The 15,786-nt window shown below is 37.0% G+C and overlaps 1 protein-coding gene across 1 annotated transcript in view; it reads left to right on the forward strand.

Moving 5' to 3' along the window:
* Nucleotides 1-2,534: 2,534 nt before the first annotated feature.
* IMPG1 (interphotoreceptor matrix proteoglycan 1) overlaps nucleotides 2,535-15,786 on the forward strand; it is a 66,206-nt gene continuing 52,954 nt past the window's right edge. The window contains exon 1 of the mRNA XM_009895754.1: nucleotides 2,535-2,601. Coding sequence (XP_009894056.1) covers nucleotides 2,535-2,601 — 67 coding nt within the window. The remainder of the gene's footprint in view (nucleotides 2,602-15,786) is intronic.

The following is a 15,786-nucleotide window of genomic DNA, read 5'->3' on the forward strand; positions in this document are numbered from 1 at the left end:
AATGCACTATTGAATTTCAGTAGAATTTTTTTAATTGCCTCTTTAACAATATATAATTATTGTTGACAGCAAACCAACTAGAAGAAGTACTTCTAGATTAATTAACAGTGACCTATAATTAAACACTACAGTACTTAGAGATGGAGTGGTCCCTAGATAATATTGCTTTAGCTTTAATGAGTGTTTATCATTCTTGTTTGCTTCCACTGTGGCAGTTATCAAGGTTAGTTACAAAATTTCTTAATTAAATGGAAATACATAGAAGGCACTGCCTTAACAGAAAACAGCTTGGAATATTGACTATTTAAGCATCATGTCAAACTATGCAGACTCCTGCCCTATACATTTTTAGTCACAGTTTTACCTATGGAGTTCAATATTTTCCTTAAGTCATAACTTGACACTAAACAACACTGTGGTGTGTTCTAGGATTGTTCCTGTTCCTTTATCTCTGAAATGTAAGAGCACGTTTTATTAAATGTTTGCCTTCTCCAACACGTGAAGGGCTCAAAAATAAGTTTTTAAACGAAACATTTGATAAAGGATTTCTGATTCCTGGCTCAGGCTTCACTACTGACTCTGCATAGTAATTAAGTAAATCTCTTTATTGCACATTTTCAAAATTAAGTCTGATGCTTAAATTAGTTTCCCAATGGAATTAAAGGACCACATTCCTACCAAATTCCATAAGGAGTTTGTTGTCTAGGGTGCTTTGAGGAATTAATCTGTGACTTTCGCCAATCCTGCACTTTCAGATGTCACCAGAAACAGCGTATTCCATCATCCTCAGAAAAATTCCCTACATTTCCAGTTGTTAGAGATTGAGAGCTGAAGCAACTAAAAAGAAGATAACATAGTGGGGGAACTTCATCTTTCAATTATAACATGCTTATAGATGCTTGCAAAAGCTTACCTGGTTCATAGAGGTAGTACTTATATTACTACACTCTATACCATATGATTATGATATATAAAATATGTAAAGACAACTTTTGGTACTGCTAAAGAATGCTCGTTATATAATACTCAAATTTTCTCCAGTAGAAATCCTTATCATCTTCACTGTTCTCTTGCATTGTGCTGCTGGCGAGGTCTTCTTAATTTGCTTTGTTAGAACAATAAAACAATGTGCATGAAACAACATACATAAAGCATTAAAATGAGCACTGAAAATCAGAAAAAAGACTGTGAAAATTAAAAAAAAAACCCAGATCTTGTTTGGTCCCAGCCTAGTCTCTGTACTAGCTGGTCTAAGTAGTTAAAATTAGGCAATCTCGGGAAGGGAGGGAGGTTACCATTGTTTAAATCCTAAGCAAAAATAGAATACTGATTGGGTTCAAATGAAGGTTGTTCTTAAAGTAACTTGTACTTACAGTACTAGAAAACAAGATTCTTTCTGCCAGTCTAGATACTTCTTATGTTGAAACACAGTCACGCAAAAATCTCTAAGGGGGACAGATCATTACAAATGCCCATCTGGTAACTTTTTTAGGTGTAATGCAACACTAAAAAACATTCCGGAAAATAAAAAGTAAGTGTGGAACACTTACATACGCCAAATATGTAAGCAGAATAGTTATTTGGGAAACTAGAACAGAGCTGTTTGAAAAGGGTAGTCACTCACTGCCAATTCTTGGCCTGGTTATAGCTATGTGCTTGAAACAGCATTTCCCACCACTGTTTCTTATTCTCCCTTCATGCAGCACCTTCCCTCCCCCACTCCCAGCTTGGCATCAGACTGTGCCAGCCCTGAACACTGCTGCAATTTACTGCTGAGTCACACTATTTCACTGCTGTCACAGAACATCATCATCACTGATGATAGGAATATCGCAACAGCAACATTTTGGTATGAGAAGGGAGAGAGGCTTCCAAGACATACGCGGTGGAAAAGCTGAGTATAGTATGTCCTTTCAGAAAAAGGTGTCTTTTTCTTCAAAGGAGGTTCCCGGGGTTTTATGATCATTGGTTTGGAAATAGCACAATTAGCTCTCTCCATGATTTTGTCTCCGTTCACATGCCATACCTCTGGAATGCCCAAAGGATCAATATTTGAAGGCAATGGGCACTAGAAGAGACTTCCGTTGTTTATCATGGTGCTACTGAAGTCTTCTGGGGTTGACAGATGCTGCTCCATAAGGTTAATAAGATGAAGAAAGCTCTTCCAGCTGGACCGTAAGAGGGATTATGTCTGAGCAGCAGATAAACAGATTATTCCAGAAACAGACACTGCTTTTTTTTAAAAACTTCGTCACTCTTGTCTTACCACTCCAGTCCCCCAGGATAGAAGTGTGTGCCCTGGAGGGGTTTGTCCAGCTCTTGCATTCTGGCACCTGTTGCACTCTTCGCCTAGTTGCAATTCAATGCAGCCCAAGGCTGGGGACACCTGAAAAGTAAAAGAAGAGGGAAGACGCTTGGGAATTTTAGTCTTTTTTTTTAAAAAAAAAAAAAAAAACAACAACCTTCCCCTTGACCTAAATATTCTTATTTCCTGAATGATTGTTCTTGAAAACCGTGAATGATCAATAGACAGCATGCATTTGAAAACTGGATTAATATTTTTGATCATTTGCCTTGCTCTCCAAGTTCAGGGAAGCAGAGGTAAGTTCATATATAAAGGGTTATACTAATTTACATTGCATATGTTGGAAAAAAAGAGGAAGATCAGGATATTTTCATGTTACAGAATTCTTTCTTTGGAATTTGGTATTTTGACAATTCAGCTAGAGACAGTAAAGTCACTGACACTGCTATAAAGTTGGAAAAGGAAATGTCGGCAAGTTTTCTTACGTGTGTTTCCCAGGCTTTACAATCTCTGTAAGGGACACCATTTAGTTTCGATTTACCTGCATTTGTCCTGTTATGAAAAAATATAATTTCTAAAACAATTATATGGAAGGGGCAAAATAGCTGAAAGAACATCTAAGTGCTGACATTGTTAAAGATGGTCTGCAATCCTTGAAATGAAGATAAAGTAGTAAAGTACATCTTTGTATTTACTAGCCATTGTCAGAAACAACTTCAAAAACTTTTAGATATGCAAATTCTGGAGGAATAAACCATGCTGGCATATATACAAAAAACCAGCAATACTAGTATGGACTACTGTAATAATAATTACAAAATTATTTGCAAGAAAACAACAGCTAACTATTGCTCCTTTTAAAAATATTTAAAAGTTCACAGGAATTTTAATGTTTCTTCAACAAAAAAAAAGATGGTGATGTGTTTTTTCCCTGTTCAGTTCCATATTCCATAGATTATGAGCTTTGGGAAACATTTAATTTTGGCGGAGGTTTCTTACTAACTTTTCCATCTATGCTTTGATATTTATATAATTGAATTAAAAGCCAACATTACAACCACTTTATGCTTGCTCAAGTGAATGACCTCCTACTTTATGTCAATCTCAGGCATGTTAATTAAATGAAAAGAACGTAAAATGATCAAAGAGAAGTCTCCTCCATAGTATTTAAATACTGGTTAAAGAAATGGTGTGAAACAGTCTGCTGTCAATACTACTTGGAAAGCTTTATTTACACATCACATTTTTTTTAGTCTAGCTTTTCTTTGCACAGATATTCTTTAAAAAACAAAGAGCATAGTTCTTGTATCTCACTGAAGTTATGTAAATCTTCTCTAGTGGACAATTACAGCACTGAAAAAATATTGGGGAAAAAGTAATGTGTTAGTTAAAATTAGATTTATATCCTGTTGCTTTTTTATTTTACTTTTTAATTCCATGTAAATAATGTCATTTAATCATTAATGTTACTTTGGAAATGTGGTGAAAAATGAGAAAATGAGTGATAGTTCATGTCTGACAAGAAGAAAAAGTATATCAAAATGCACTGCTTTTGCATTTGAGTAACATATTCTATGATGGAAAGAGATTGAATGAATTCCAGGTAATTCTTGCATGCTTGATAGTACCATTACAGTCCATATTTATAATTATGAACTGAGAAAGTGATAATTTAAAAAGTGGGATCACATAGTTTCACCCATTGCAAATTTTGATTGTATGTTACAATACATTTCCCATAAAAGACTTTGGCAAAATTCTGGGACAATATGTTGCCAGAGAGGAATACAGACCTGTATATTATCTCCCTAAGAGACGTATCAGAAGACCTGGTGCATAGAATGTTTATCAACACTCAGGAAGCAATGTTGAATAATAAATTTCACATAGCACCTTGCTTATGTAGCAGTCTTGGAATTTTCTCATTTTTGGTGGCTTTCAGGGGAAAAAATATTTTTCTGTACACATGCATGTGACAGATAATTGGAAAAATTCCTTCCCACCAGTTTTATAAAGTACATGTGGTATGTGCAAATGCATAATAATTACTTTTTCTTGTCATGTAGTCATGCCATATATGATATTTTAAAACTGTTATCTCAAATATGGGCACACAAATCTCAAAGGACTTAATGCTTGTGTTAAGAAACTTCTTTACCAGAGCAGGGATGCTTCCAGAACTGTTATTTTATGACAGCATTAGGGTCAAACGCTTGCAGAAAATATTTTCAAAAGTACACAGGCTCTCCCAGGAGTCTGAATACTTATGTTAACCACTCATTACTGATCCTAACATAGATAATTTGAAGCTTTTAGGGCTATTGAAGTTTGCAGTAAATGTCAACTGTGACAAACTAGGAAATAATAGACAAATATAAAATACTCTCATCTTAAAAGAAAAAACATAGAACTAATAATCTCTAAATATTTATAGGGTTAATCGGTTGATTTTTTTTCCTTGAGAACAAAACTATCTTGTATTCAAATTCCTGTTTTACGCACATCTATATTTCAGGGTCAAGAAAAAAGGGGCTTGCTCAGTAACGTCTTTTGGTCCTTCTTCCCCCTCCTTATTTTAGGACCTAAAAAGTCCTTCTTCCAGCTATTTGGGAGGTTGTCCAGGAGCACCTCCAATTCCACAGTAAACAGAGGAAACTGTAGTGAGCAACATAAAGACTTCAGAGATAGAGTTTATCTTTGGCGATGACTAGTGCCAGAATCCAGGAAATTACCTCAGGGCTTAAACTCAGGTCTTTGCCACTGTCCTCACACAAACTGTCTCTAAGAATGGGAAGCGAAAGTGAGGGGGGTAAAATCTTTGTGATGGAAAAAACATCTACACACAAAATATGACAGTAATTTTTAACTGTTGAATTGTAAAACACTGAAAACCCAAACCAACTAGCAAAACACAGAGGAGCTTTGAACTCCCAAAATTATACATTGATGCTGGGTACATCCTAACACTTGATACTTGAGAACATAAGGGAGCCACAGATTTTTCAAGGCTGTTTAGTGTTACTTTTTTATTCAACAATTAAATAACCTCTATTTACTCAGTCATTCTTTAGGATACAAAGGCTTTGTGTGTGCTCTGTGAAATCATTTTAATTCATTCTGACTTCCCCCTTCCCACTCAGCTGTTCCAATTCAGCAATAAGTGTTGCACATCTTCATTACTATAATTGCCCTTGAAAAAAGGGTTAAGCAAATTTGTGCCAAAGGGAAAGGGAAGTCAAAGAGCATAAAGATTCAAAGAAAGAAAGAAAAAGACCACATCTGCTTTTTGCACTAAGATTATTTTCTACTTTCACCCATAAAATAAGGATTACCAAGTTAAGGCTAGATTTCCTGGTTGTGCTTATAAACAAACAGAAAGTAAAACTGTTTTTGTTTTTTTTTTTTTCCCAAAAAATAAATGAAACACTGGATTATATGCAGGTTTTAATCTTATCTGTTTCCTGGATAAGAACCAAACTTGAATAAAAATATTAGAATATTGTAGCTGAATCTTAAAGATTAATTCCAGATATAATCGCACCTCTACCATAGTGATTAGTGAGTTATATGTGAATGAACAGTTAGATGTGTGGGATTTTTACTCTGAAAACAATTGTGGACAAGGTGATCACTGTTAATGATAAAGGGTTTTCTCCCTTTACATGACATTAATTTACAGGCTACAATAAAGTAATTTTACTTGGAGTCTTAACCTGCTAGAAATTCAGATTATTGTTTATGCTGTTCTTAATTTTTCAGCTAATTGTGGTGTCTTAGGGGCTTCAGCAGTGCACTAAATGATATGGCCAGCATTCATCAGATTTAGCAAACACGGTTTCTTCTTCCCAGAAGGAAGCATGTATGCATGCTACTGCATTTTCATGCTTTAAAATATTTTAAATATACATTTTCCCCTCTGCTTTGCTACCTCTGTCCCATTCCCAGTCCCTTTGGGATTAAAATGAGAGTTTTACCATTAGTTTTAACCCTACAATATACCTGTCTGACGGAGTAACACTATCATCCTCATTTCCCAAAAGCGTGAGGACCTGAGATGTAACATAGAAACTGAAGTCCTGACCAGTAAGAGGCACTGCACTCATAAAGGAGGACAACATCAGAGTTTAGCAGGCTGATTCTCAAAGCAATTGCTCAGTCACATAGATGCCTGCAAATCAGTAGGACCCAGACTCATAACTATATAGCTACATAGCTGACTGTACTTAGGCCACCACGCTTATCTTTTCAGTGGTGAGGTTCTATTGGCTTTTAAATTTCTGCTTCAGTGCAGAGCCAAAATCACCTTCTTATTGGCCACTATGAATCTTTCAGTACCTCTCAGACTTTATCCAATTGTACACTCACAATCTCGGTAACCCTGAAATACCAGGTTTAGTGGGTATGCTCCAGGTATACCTTTCATACATATGAGTCAACACAGATCACAGAAGCCCCAGCAGTTTCAGGTAGGAAGCAGTAATGCACTCACCTTTCATTTTGTGATTTTGTGTTTAGAGCACGAAATGAAGACAGTTCTCATCAAGTTTTTTTCCCTTTCCTCTTCTCCCTCAAAACTAGATCAATTTAATCTAGCTACAAAGTTGGCCATGCTTAGAGCAAGGAATTGGGCTAGGTGACCTCCAGGTGTCCTCCCAGTCTAACTTGGTCTACCCAGCTTGACACATAACTAAGTTAAGCAAGGTTAAGTCCAAGTCACTCTGTGTCAAGATGAGATGGAGTCAATTAATCAGAGACTGTAGACTGCATTGCAGGATGAGTGTCTAAAATGTGAGTAAAATTGACCAGTTCCAACTACGCAAGTTCAAGCAAAGATATGGCACTGTGGCTTCTGATTCCTGAAAGCTTTCTCATATGCCAACTATTCTAATCATCATCATATTTGAATACAGTTACCTCAATAAAACCATTCTGCACTGCGACTCATTGACCCACACCATCATAGTTGTTGAAATGTTGACATACATGGCACAATGTTGCTGGAACTTAAACTTATGCTGTCTCACTGACTTTCTCAGAGGATAGTTGTACATCTTGAGTAAGACTGATTAGAAAATTAATAGCAGAGGTGCTCAAGTGTTTCATCACTGCAGACTGGATGCATCCCTTCAAGAACTATTCAAACATTTAGAGCATTTTCTTGCATCCTTTGATGCAAACCATATCAGATAATAGAACAGTATTTCAGGCCAAATGCTTCTAACATGGACAAGGAAATATTAATACATATGTTTTTCATATGTTAACGTTAAAAGAAATAATTCTTCAATGCTGTTTCTAGTCCACGTCCTGGACCTTAAGCAGAGTGTTATAGGAATCAGATTCTGGCAATGGAGTCATAGACTGCCCTTTATATTTTTCATGAATTCCAGCAGCAGTGGTTAGTAGAGTTGGTGAATAACAAGGAGGATTCCTCACCAGAATTTGCATTTATGTGTCTGAAACAGATGGTATATATTTCTACCTTAAATGTGGCATATGATGTCAAGGAAAACATGAGTTTTTCTTTCAGGTAAGAAGGAAATGTGTTAAAATCACATGTATTGACTCATAAAGCTTTCAGCATGTTCAATATTTGTGATTGGTACAAACTGCATTTATTGTGAGTGTGGATTCATTGTTAGTATATGACAACTATATTCACAAAAGCAGGAGAATCTTACATGGGCATGTTATGTTTTCTATTCTCATCTATAATAGGTATGTAATTCACCATAGTTATTGTGCCATGAATTGTATAGTTAGCGTAATTCAAAGATGTTACCAAATTGTTTAGAGAGGGAGAAAAAAAAAAAAGTTTGTCTGTTATAAGGCCTAAGAATAAATTTCATAAAAATTGTTTCAAATTATCTGCTTAGCTTTCTTTCTGAAGTTGGTTGATTAAACAATTGTGTTTCTCCACTTGGCATAGAAAACCACACAGATTTGTGCATCTGGGAGGAGGGGAACAGCTGAGGGATTATGATAGCTAGCTTAGTTTCTCAGTGTTACCTTCTTGCAGAAATGAAATTCTTCACACTTACTAAAATTCCAAAGCACATTAGTTGATGACAACAGTGATCTTTGGTACCAAAATGTAAATCCAGGTTAATTTAAAGGCTTCTGCAAAAGAATTATTACCTAATACCATCTCCTAGCTTTGAATGTAACACAGAACAAAAAAGTTTTGCGGTTTTATTAAAATGTAGACATTTACTACTGTCATTGTTATACCAGATATTTCAAAATAATTTACCACATTCTTCTCCAGATTTATTTCTATATATGTTCTGAGGTGTAGATTCTTTCACTATAACCAAACATTTAGTATTTTTAACATAATTATAACAGGAATATATCACATAAGGATTCATGGGAGCCTTGCCTTATTTGAGTACATCTTCCACAAATGTTTAAAGGAGCATCATCACACATTTCTGCAAAGAAGCAGAATTTGTGAAAACCCACCATTTTCCTGAATTCTCAGTGAGGAAAATCCCTTGGTACAGATCTAATTGTAAACAAGAAAGTAGTCTTCAAAAGATTGAAACTTACAGAACCTACCTTTTAAGCAGGACCCTGGAGCTCCTCTCCTGTGTCATAGAGAGCTTGAGCACAGCTTGTGAACATGGGCAGGTGATGTTTTGTCATGCTGAGATACAGCAGTCAGATGTATTTTGTCTTCAGTACAAAGTCCTCATTGCACAGGCAGGGCCCAGCACTTCCCTGACATGTAAGGTGATGCTGAGTCTTGCATAACACATGATATTTGTAGGTACATGGAAGGTGCTGTAGTGCTGGGTGTGTAGATGGCTTTGTGGTACAGCCACAGGAAGTTTGCTAGTGGACATCAGTCAACTGAACACAGGGTCTTCCAAGCTGGGGGCCTGGACCTGGCCCCCACAGCTCTTTGCCACAATTTGATAGCCAGGCCTCGTTCCACCAGTAATGTTACTATTTAGTGACAATTAAAAATGGCATTCACACAAACCAACATACCAAACAGGAAATACCAAGCTCATCATTGTCAATATTCATTTTTAGGAATTAAAATTCATTAATATAAATGCCTTAGCCCTCGTCCTCTCTCCTAGGAACACAGGCATTCTCCTCTCGCCAGTGTACATCTTCTTCTGAAGATAAACATCAATGTCAGCTCCTTATCTTTCAGCAAAACACCCCCACAGTAGTGGATACTGCCCTCTTACCCAGCGGTTCATTTGCTGAATGCACTAAACCTGAAGAAGTGAGATCCAAACTGAGTTCTCTCCCATGCCTCAGCTACTCCAGTTAGCTCCCAGTAATATCATAGAATCATAGAATGGTCAGAGATTGAAAGGACTTTAAAGATCAACTAGTTCCAACCCCCCTGCCATGGTCAGGGACATCTTCCACTAGACCATATTGCTCAAAGGCCCATCCTACCTGGCCTTGAACACTTCCAGGGATGGGGCATCCACAGCTTCTCTGGGTAACCTGTTCCCACGTCTCACTACCCTCACAGTAAAGAATTTCTTCCTAATAGCTAATCTAAATCTACCCGCTTTCAGTTTGAAACCATTACCCCTTGTCCTGTCACTACACTCCCTGATAAAGAGTCCCTCCCCATCTTTCCTGAAGGCCCCCTTCAAGTACTGGAAGGCTGCTGGAAGGTTCTCCCCAAAGCCTTCTATTCTCCAGGCTGAATAACCTGAATAACCCCAACTCTCTCAGCCTGTCTTCATAGGAGAGGTGCTCCAGCCCTCTGATCATCTTTGTGGTCCTCCTCTGGACTCGCTCCAACAGGTTCATGTCTTTCTTATGTTGGGGGCCCCAGAGCTAGACACAGTACTCCAGGTTGGGTCTCATGAGAGCAGAGCAGAGGAGCAGAATCACCTCCTTGGACCTGCTGGCCACACTTCTTTTGATGCAGCCCAGGATGTGGTTGCCTTTCTGGGCTGCAAGCATGCATTGCCAGTTCACGTTGCACTTCTCATCAATCAACACCCCCAAATTCTTCTCCTCAGGGCTGCTCTCAATCCACTCTCCACCCAGCCTGTATTTGTGCTTGAGATTGCCCTGACCCATGTGCAGGACCTTGCACTTGGTCTTGTTGAAGACCCACTGCCCACCAGGATTCAACAACTCTTGGGGCCAAGTTCCCTCTGCAACTCCTCTCAAAGTTCTTTCACTGTGTGCATTAAAAATAGTTCAGGAATATATTGGACCCAAAGATAACTACAAGTAAGATGTAGAATCTTGTGTTTAAGGGCACTGAGCTCTCAGAGACAAGACCTGAGCAGATTAAATATTAGTATTAATTTTTCTAAGACAGGATTCCATATTCTCAAGTTTTTTAAGTTGTGAGCCTTCACAGTTATATAAACAAGCTTGGAAATGTAATGCAAATAGTCAGAGCTACAGTGTCTCACAAAGCACTGCAAAGCAGCGCTGAATATCATCAAGAGTACTACTTCCATATCTGCATGGAAAAATAGAAGTTGTTGCATGCTTCTCTGAGAGAAGACAGGTGCTGCTCCTAGTACTCATACACAGGACCTAGCCTGCATTTGATGATAAAGTCATGCCATATTTTGCTCATCTAAACCGCTTCAATCCAGTCAAACCTTTCCCATGCAACTGGGTCTCAGGCAACGTGCCATAAAAAAGATTTTAATAGCAATAGGAGAGGACATGTCATGGGCACCCTGGCTGTCACTGGCAAGTGCCAGTAGAATTTGAGGTCCTCATTGCTCCCATGACAGGAGACTGATGCTAAGCGAAGAGTCAAAAATATTACCTCTCTTTGTACTTTCCATGCTTTTGTTACTGGTTGAATTATCAACACATGAGCTGTTTGCCCTGCTGTATATTTAATTGGATCAGAACAACACATTTATGGGCTTTTTGTTGAATTAAGCCTCTTTGATAAGATTTCCTCTTCTCTTATTTCAGAAGTTCCCTTTAAATAAGTCTTGTCTTTTAATTAAAAATCATTTTATTGTGAAGACAATATGTCTCATTTATCAATCAGGCATTCCTCTCTGTCCTAGGAACATCTACTTATTTTTCAGACTAATCTGGTTTTTCATACATGTCAAACCTTGTAATGCTTTTTATGACAAATTATTAAGACTTCAGAAGTTTTGTTCTGATGTCACCTTGAATTTTGCTGCTGAAACCTGTAGTTACCATATTTCAAATTCCTCTCTTTGTATGCCATGACATCTTAATTTTCTAGGGTCAAACCAAACTAACACTTACTTCCGAATTAATGCTGCAGGTAAATGTTCCAACACAGAGATTGCCTGCATTGCTGAAAAAAAACCCAAACCCACACCAAAACTGAAGGCCTTCCAAAACTGATACTATTAACAGCTAGAAAAGAATACAGCTGTATAGAAAAGCATCTATTACAGTTATAGAAAAAAGGTTTCAATACAAGCTGCTTGTCCTGTGTTTTTAAAAGCAGATAAAAGAAAATCCCGCTGAGCAATTATCTGAATGGCTTTAAACACTTTTTTTTCTAGAATCCAGTTAAGTAACAATGTAGTTTTCCTTTTTCATCATGTAGATTATTAAAAACACATAAGAACTCTCACCTTTGAAATCTGTTTCTCCTGATTTCTTTTCTAGTGAGGCTATAAATTTGATAATGTCAGTGTCAAGAGACATGGGAGAGAGGCCTGACCTTATTCCAAGGGTTTAAGTTTTTTAATTTGAGAAATGGGTACTGTTTATTTGCCTGAAACGAAAACCTGAAGAACAGTATTATGAGCCTGAGAGACCTGGATGGACATCAAAGCACTTTTGATTAGATCCCATATGAATAAGATTGCTGTATCATATTTTGAAAATTACTTTATCATATTTTGAAAATTTTTTGTTATATTTGCCTAAGTGCAGGACTAGAGGACAGGAACTCCAAATTTTAATAATGGCTGACTGTGATTCTGTAGACCACCATGGTAAAACTACCTCAACTTTTTTCCTCAGATGTGCCACCTGGAAAATGGGGACAATGATGCAGATTCTTTCATGTGAGAATAAGGAAAGAGAGTTACAGCTTTGTTTAAGCACCCTGGAGATTATGCTAAAGCACAGTAAAAAGTTACCAGACTTTGACAGTTATCTGCCCTCAGCCCTGAACCATCAAAGAAAACTACAAATCTTAATGTACCTTTTAAAGGTAAAACAAAGAATGAGAACAAAAAAAAATTTACAAAAATTACTTCTTTTAAGAACAGTAAACCAACCCAGTATTGTTAGGACTTTTTACATGATCAAATTATGTACCCTGTAAAATTTGCTCCACTCCAATGTATTCAATGACTACACCGCATGGTAAAAAGAAAAGGGATCAGCTAATATATATGGGTTCAATTTCATAATAGCACGGGTCTTCTTAGAATCTTTTCAACCCAGGAAACTGAAAGCCAAGCATCTAAAAAGTTGTAGATGGAGGGATATTATAGTAAAACACATGGCTGAACCATCTGGGAGTCTTAGGTTAAAATTTCTCGGTTCAGGATTTCCACAGACACAGGGGAAAGCACAGGTTTGAAGAATTACGAACAAATAATGTTTGTTCCAAAAGACACATCTTCTTCCATTCACATTCAGTAAATATTAGGAAATAAGTATTGGACAATCATGTGCAGAAAGGGGTTGATATTTCTTTCAAATCAAATTTTACTTAAATTTAGTAAAAAAAATTGTTTCAAGAACTCAGGATAATAAAAGTTACTCTAGTAAGGGAAATTTACTAACCACAAGATATAAATGGAATTAAACCTATTACAGTAAGCACATGTATGCAACAGATCCCTCCCACAAAAAAGTGGATATTGAAGGGAAAGAATAAAAAGAGAAAAAGTTTACACCTACCCCGAATAGGCTAGTAGAACAGGGATAACTGGAAGCAGATAACGTGTGGTCACTTTCTCAGAGTGAAAAGCCCAAATAGTGATCCTAACACAGAGAATTTGAAATCATTACAACAATCATTTTAGAATCATAGAATCGCAGAATGGTTTAGGTTGGAAAGGACCTTGAAGATCATTGAGCTCCAACCCCCCTGCTATGGGCAGGGACACCTCCCACTAGACCAGATTGCCCAAGGCCACATCCAGCCTGGCCTTGAACACCTCCAGGGATGGGGCCTCAACAACCTCTCTGGGCAACCTGTTCCAGTGCCTTACCACCCTTAAAGTGAAAAACTTCTTCCTAATGTTTAATCTAAACCTGCCCTCTTCCAGTTTATATCCATTCCGTCTCGTCCTGTCATTACATGCCCTAGTAAAAAGTCCTTCCCCAGCTCTTCTGTAGGATACACAGTTAGAAGAATCTCCTTTGTCATTTCTATGAATAGTATAATTCTTAATTCAAGTCAATGACTTAGGGGTAAATCCTGGGGAAGAAGCAAATCCTTCAACAAAGAACTCTACTCCATACAAAAGCTATCAAAGAGCTTAGTAGCAAAATCCTCTGCCCCAGTTGGTCATCCTGCCTGGGCAGCTGGGCTACCACAGTTAGTATATGTTGTAAAACTGGCTACTTTCCATAAAGATTTTTGGTATTTTCTTCCAGAGCTTTTCAGGGGTCTTCTCTGAGATTTCGATGGAATTGGATCTTCAACTCCCACCCCATATATCATTCAAATAATTCAGTGTCTCTGCTGATGCAGTGTTTGGCCACTTGTAGTTTCTGATGGACCCAGAGCCATCACAGGGGAAATACCTTTTATGCAGTTTATAGTTCATGATCTGACATTCCTGTGGAAAAAATTACTTCCATTTCATTTAATGACAAACACTATATGACTGCATCATCATTTTAAATTACCTTGCAACAATTAGACAGTTACAGGCCTACAGGTTGCTGCCTCTGGCATGCTTTACAAAGCAGTAACAATCACCTGTTGCCTTCATTGTCTTCCTGTCTTCTATGCAACATTCATCATAATCAAGCAGTCAACTTTTTTCCATATCACAGCTCCACCTACCGCATAATATATATGTCATTATTATGATTTCTACACAGTAAGCATTGGATGTTTGTTCTGAAGTTAAATAAGAGCTGAGATATATATACACACAGATATATATGTATAATGACATATATGGTAGAACTTTTTCCATTCTTTATTTCAAGTACGATTCTTATTGTAACAGTATGCTTTTCAATTATTTTTCTCTTATCGTTTATCTGCCCACTTTTCTTTACATATTTTATTAAACCAGTTCCAAATTGTCAAGATAATGTGTTTTCACCTTTCTTATTTTCTCTTGATTTGCCTAAGAACATAATAATTATTGTTATATGTAGCATGACATTTCTTCTTTCTCCAGTAAACTGATGATTTTTTACTTTTACTTTTTTATAGTATTACTCTCACTAAACTTTTTCCATTTGAACCATATTATTTCATCTTATTTTTCTTCTACACATTTTTTAGCCGTTCTACAAAGCAATTTTTTCAGTCACTTCATCAGCATTCAGGCACACAGATACTATGTCTTTCTTACATTTTCTCCCTTAAAGTTTTCCAATTATCTACAAAATTTACACCTTTCTTTCAAAAAGTCTTTTATTCTGTTTACATTTTTCTTTATTTTTCATCTGTAATGTATGAAAATGGGGGGAAAAAAGGGTATTACTGAATTAACTTTAACATCTTTATTAATATGTATGCAAAATTTTGGAAGATAATCTAAAAGACACTAATTGCTCCTGTCACATGATCCTGCAAAATGCTCTATTTCAGATCATCTAAATGTGTACCATATATGTTATTTTTATCATTAACATTTTACATTAAATTTAGCCGCTATGTCATGTAATACTGCATCACAAATACTTAGGAAGTGGAACTAAATGAGTCCTGAATTTTTGTGTGCCTTTTGAGTAGGGGGTTCCTATGCTTGAGGCTATTTTGACACCCTAGAAATATTTCAATTTTTCATTAGTGAATAACTCCATAAGTAAAACTTAATCTCAGCTCTTCTGTTCCCACTGATTGGTTTCACTTGTTTCTACTGTAGCTGTTCCATTTTGCCAGCAATAGTTACAGATTGATTGAGATACAATGCCAGAACGTTCACAACTCCTATCATCCAGTGGCAAAGAAACATAACTGAAGTCTGTTCTGATTAATACTTCTGTTTGTGTGAGGGAAGGATAGAGGAGTGCACTGTGGAGTGTAAAAGAGACTGGAAACAGCTCTTTCTTCCTCAAAGACAATCAAACTCCTGTTCAGCTTTTGAAAGAAAGTGTTTCAGGGTCCAGTTCTTGGGATGGGTTCAAGACTATGAACCTGATGTGAAGGGACATGTGCCTTGAAGCCCAAAGGAAAAATTAGGATATCTTAAAAGGGTGCAGATTTAAGGTACAACTATTTCTCACATTACTTATCTGCTAGCATAGACACCTTTTTACACCATAAGCTGTTACGGATATGTTTCACTTTCCCCAAGCTCCAGACCATTATTTATCACTGTACTTTC

Source organism: Charadrius vociferus, unplaced genomic scaffold (genome assembly GCF_000708025.1).
Source record: "Charadrius vociferus isolate BGI_N301 unplaced genomic scaffold, ASM70802v2 scaffold362, whole genome shotgun sequence".
Lineage (NCBI taxonomy): Eukaryota > Metazoa > Chordata > Aves > Charadriiformes > Charadriidae > Charadrius > Charadrius vociferus.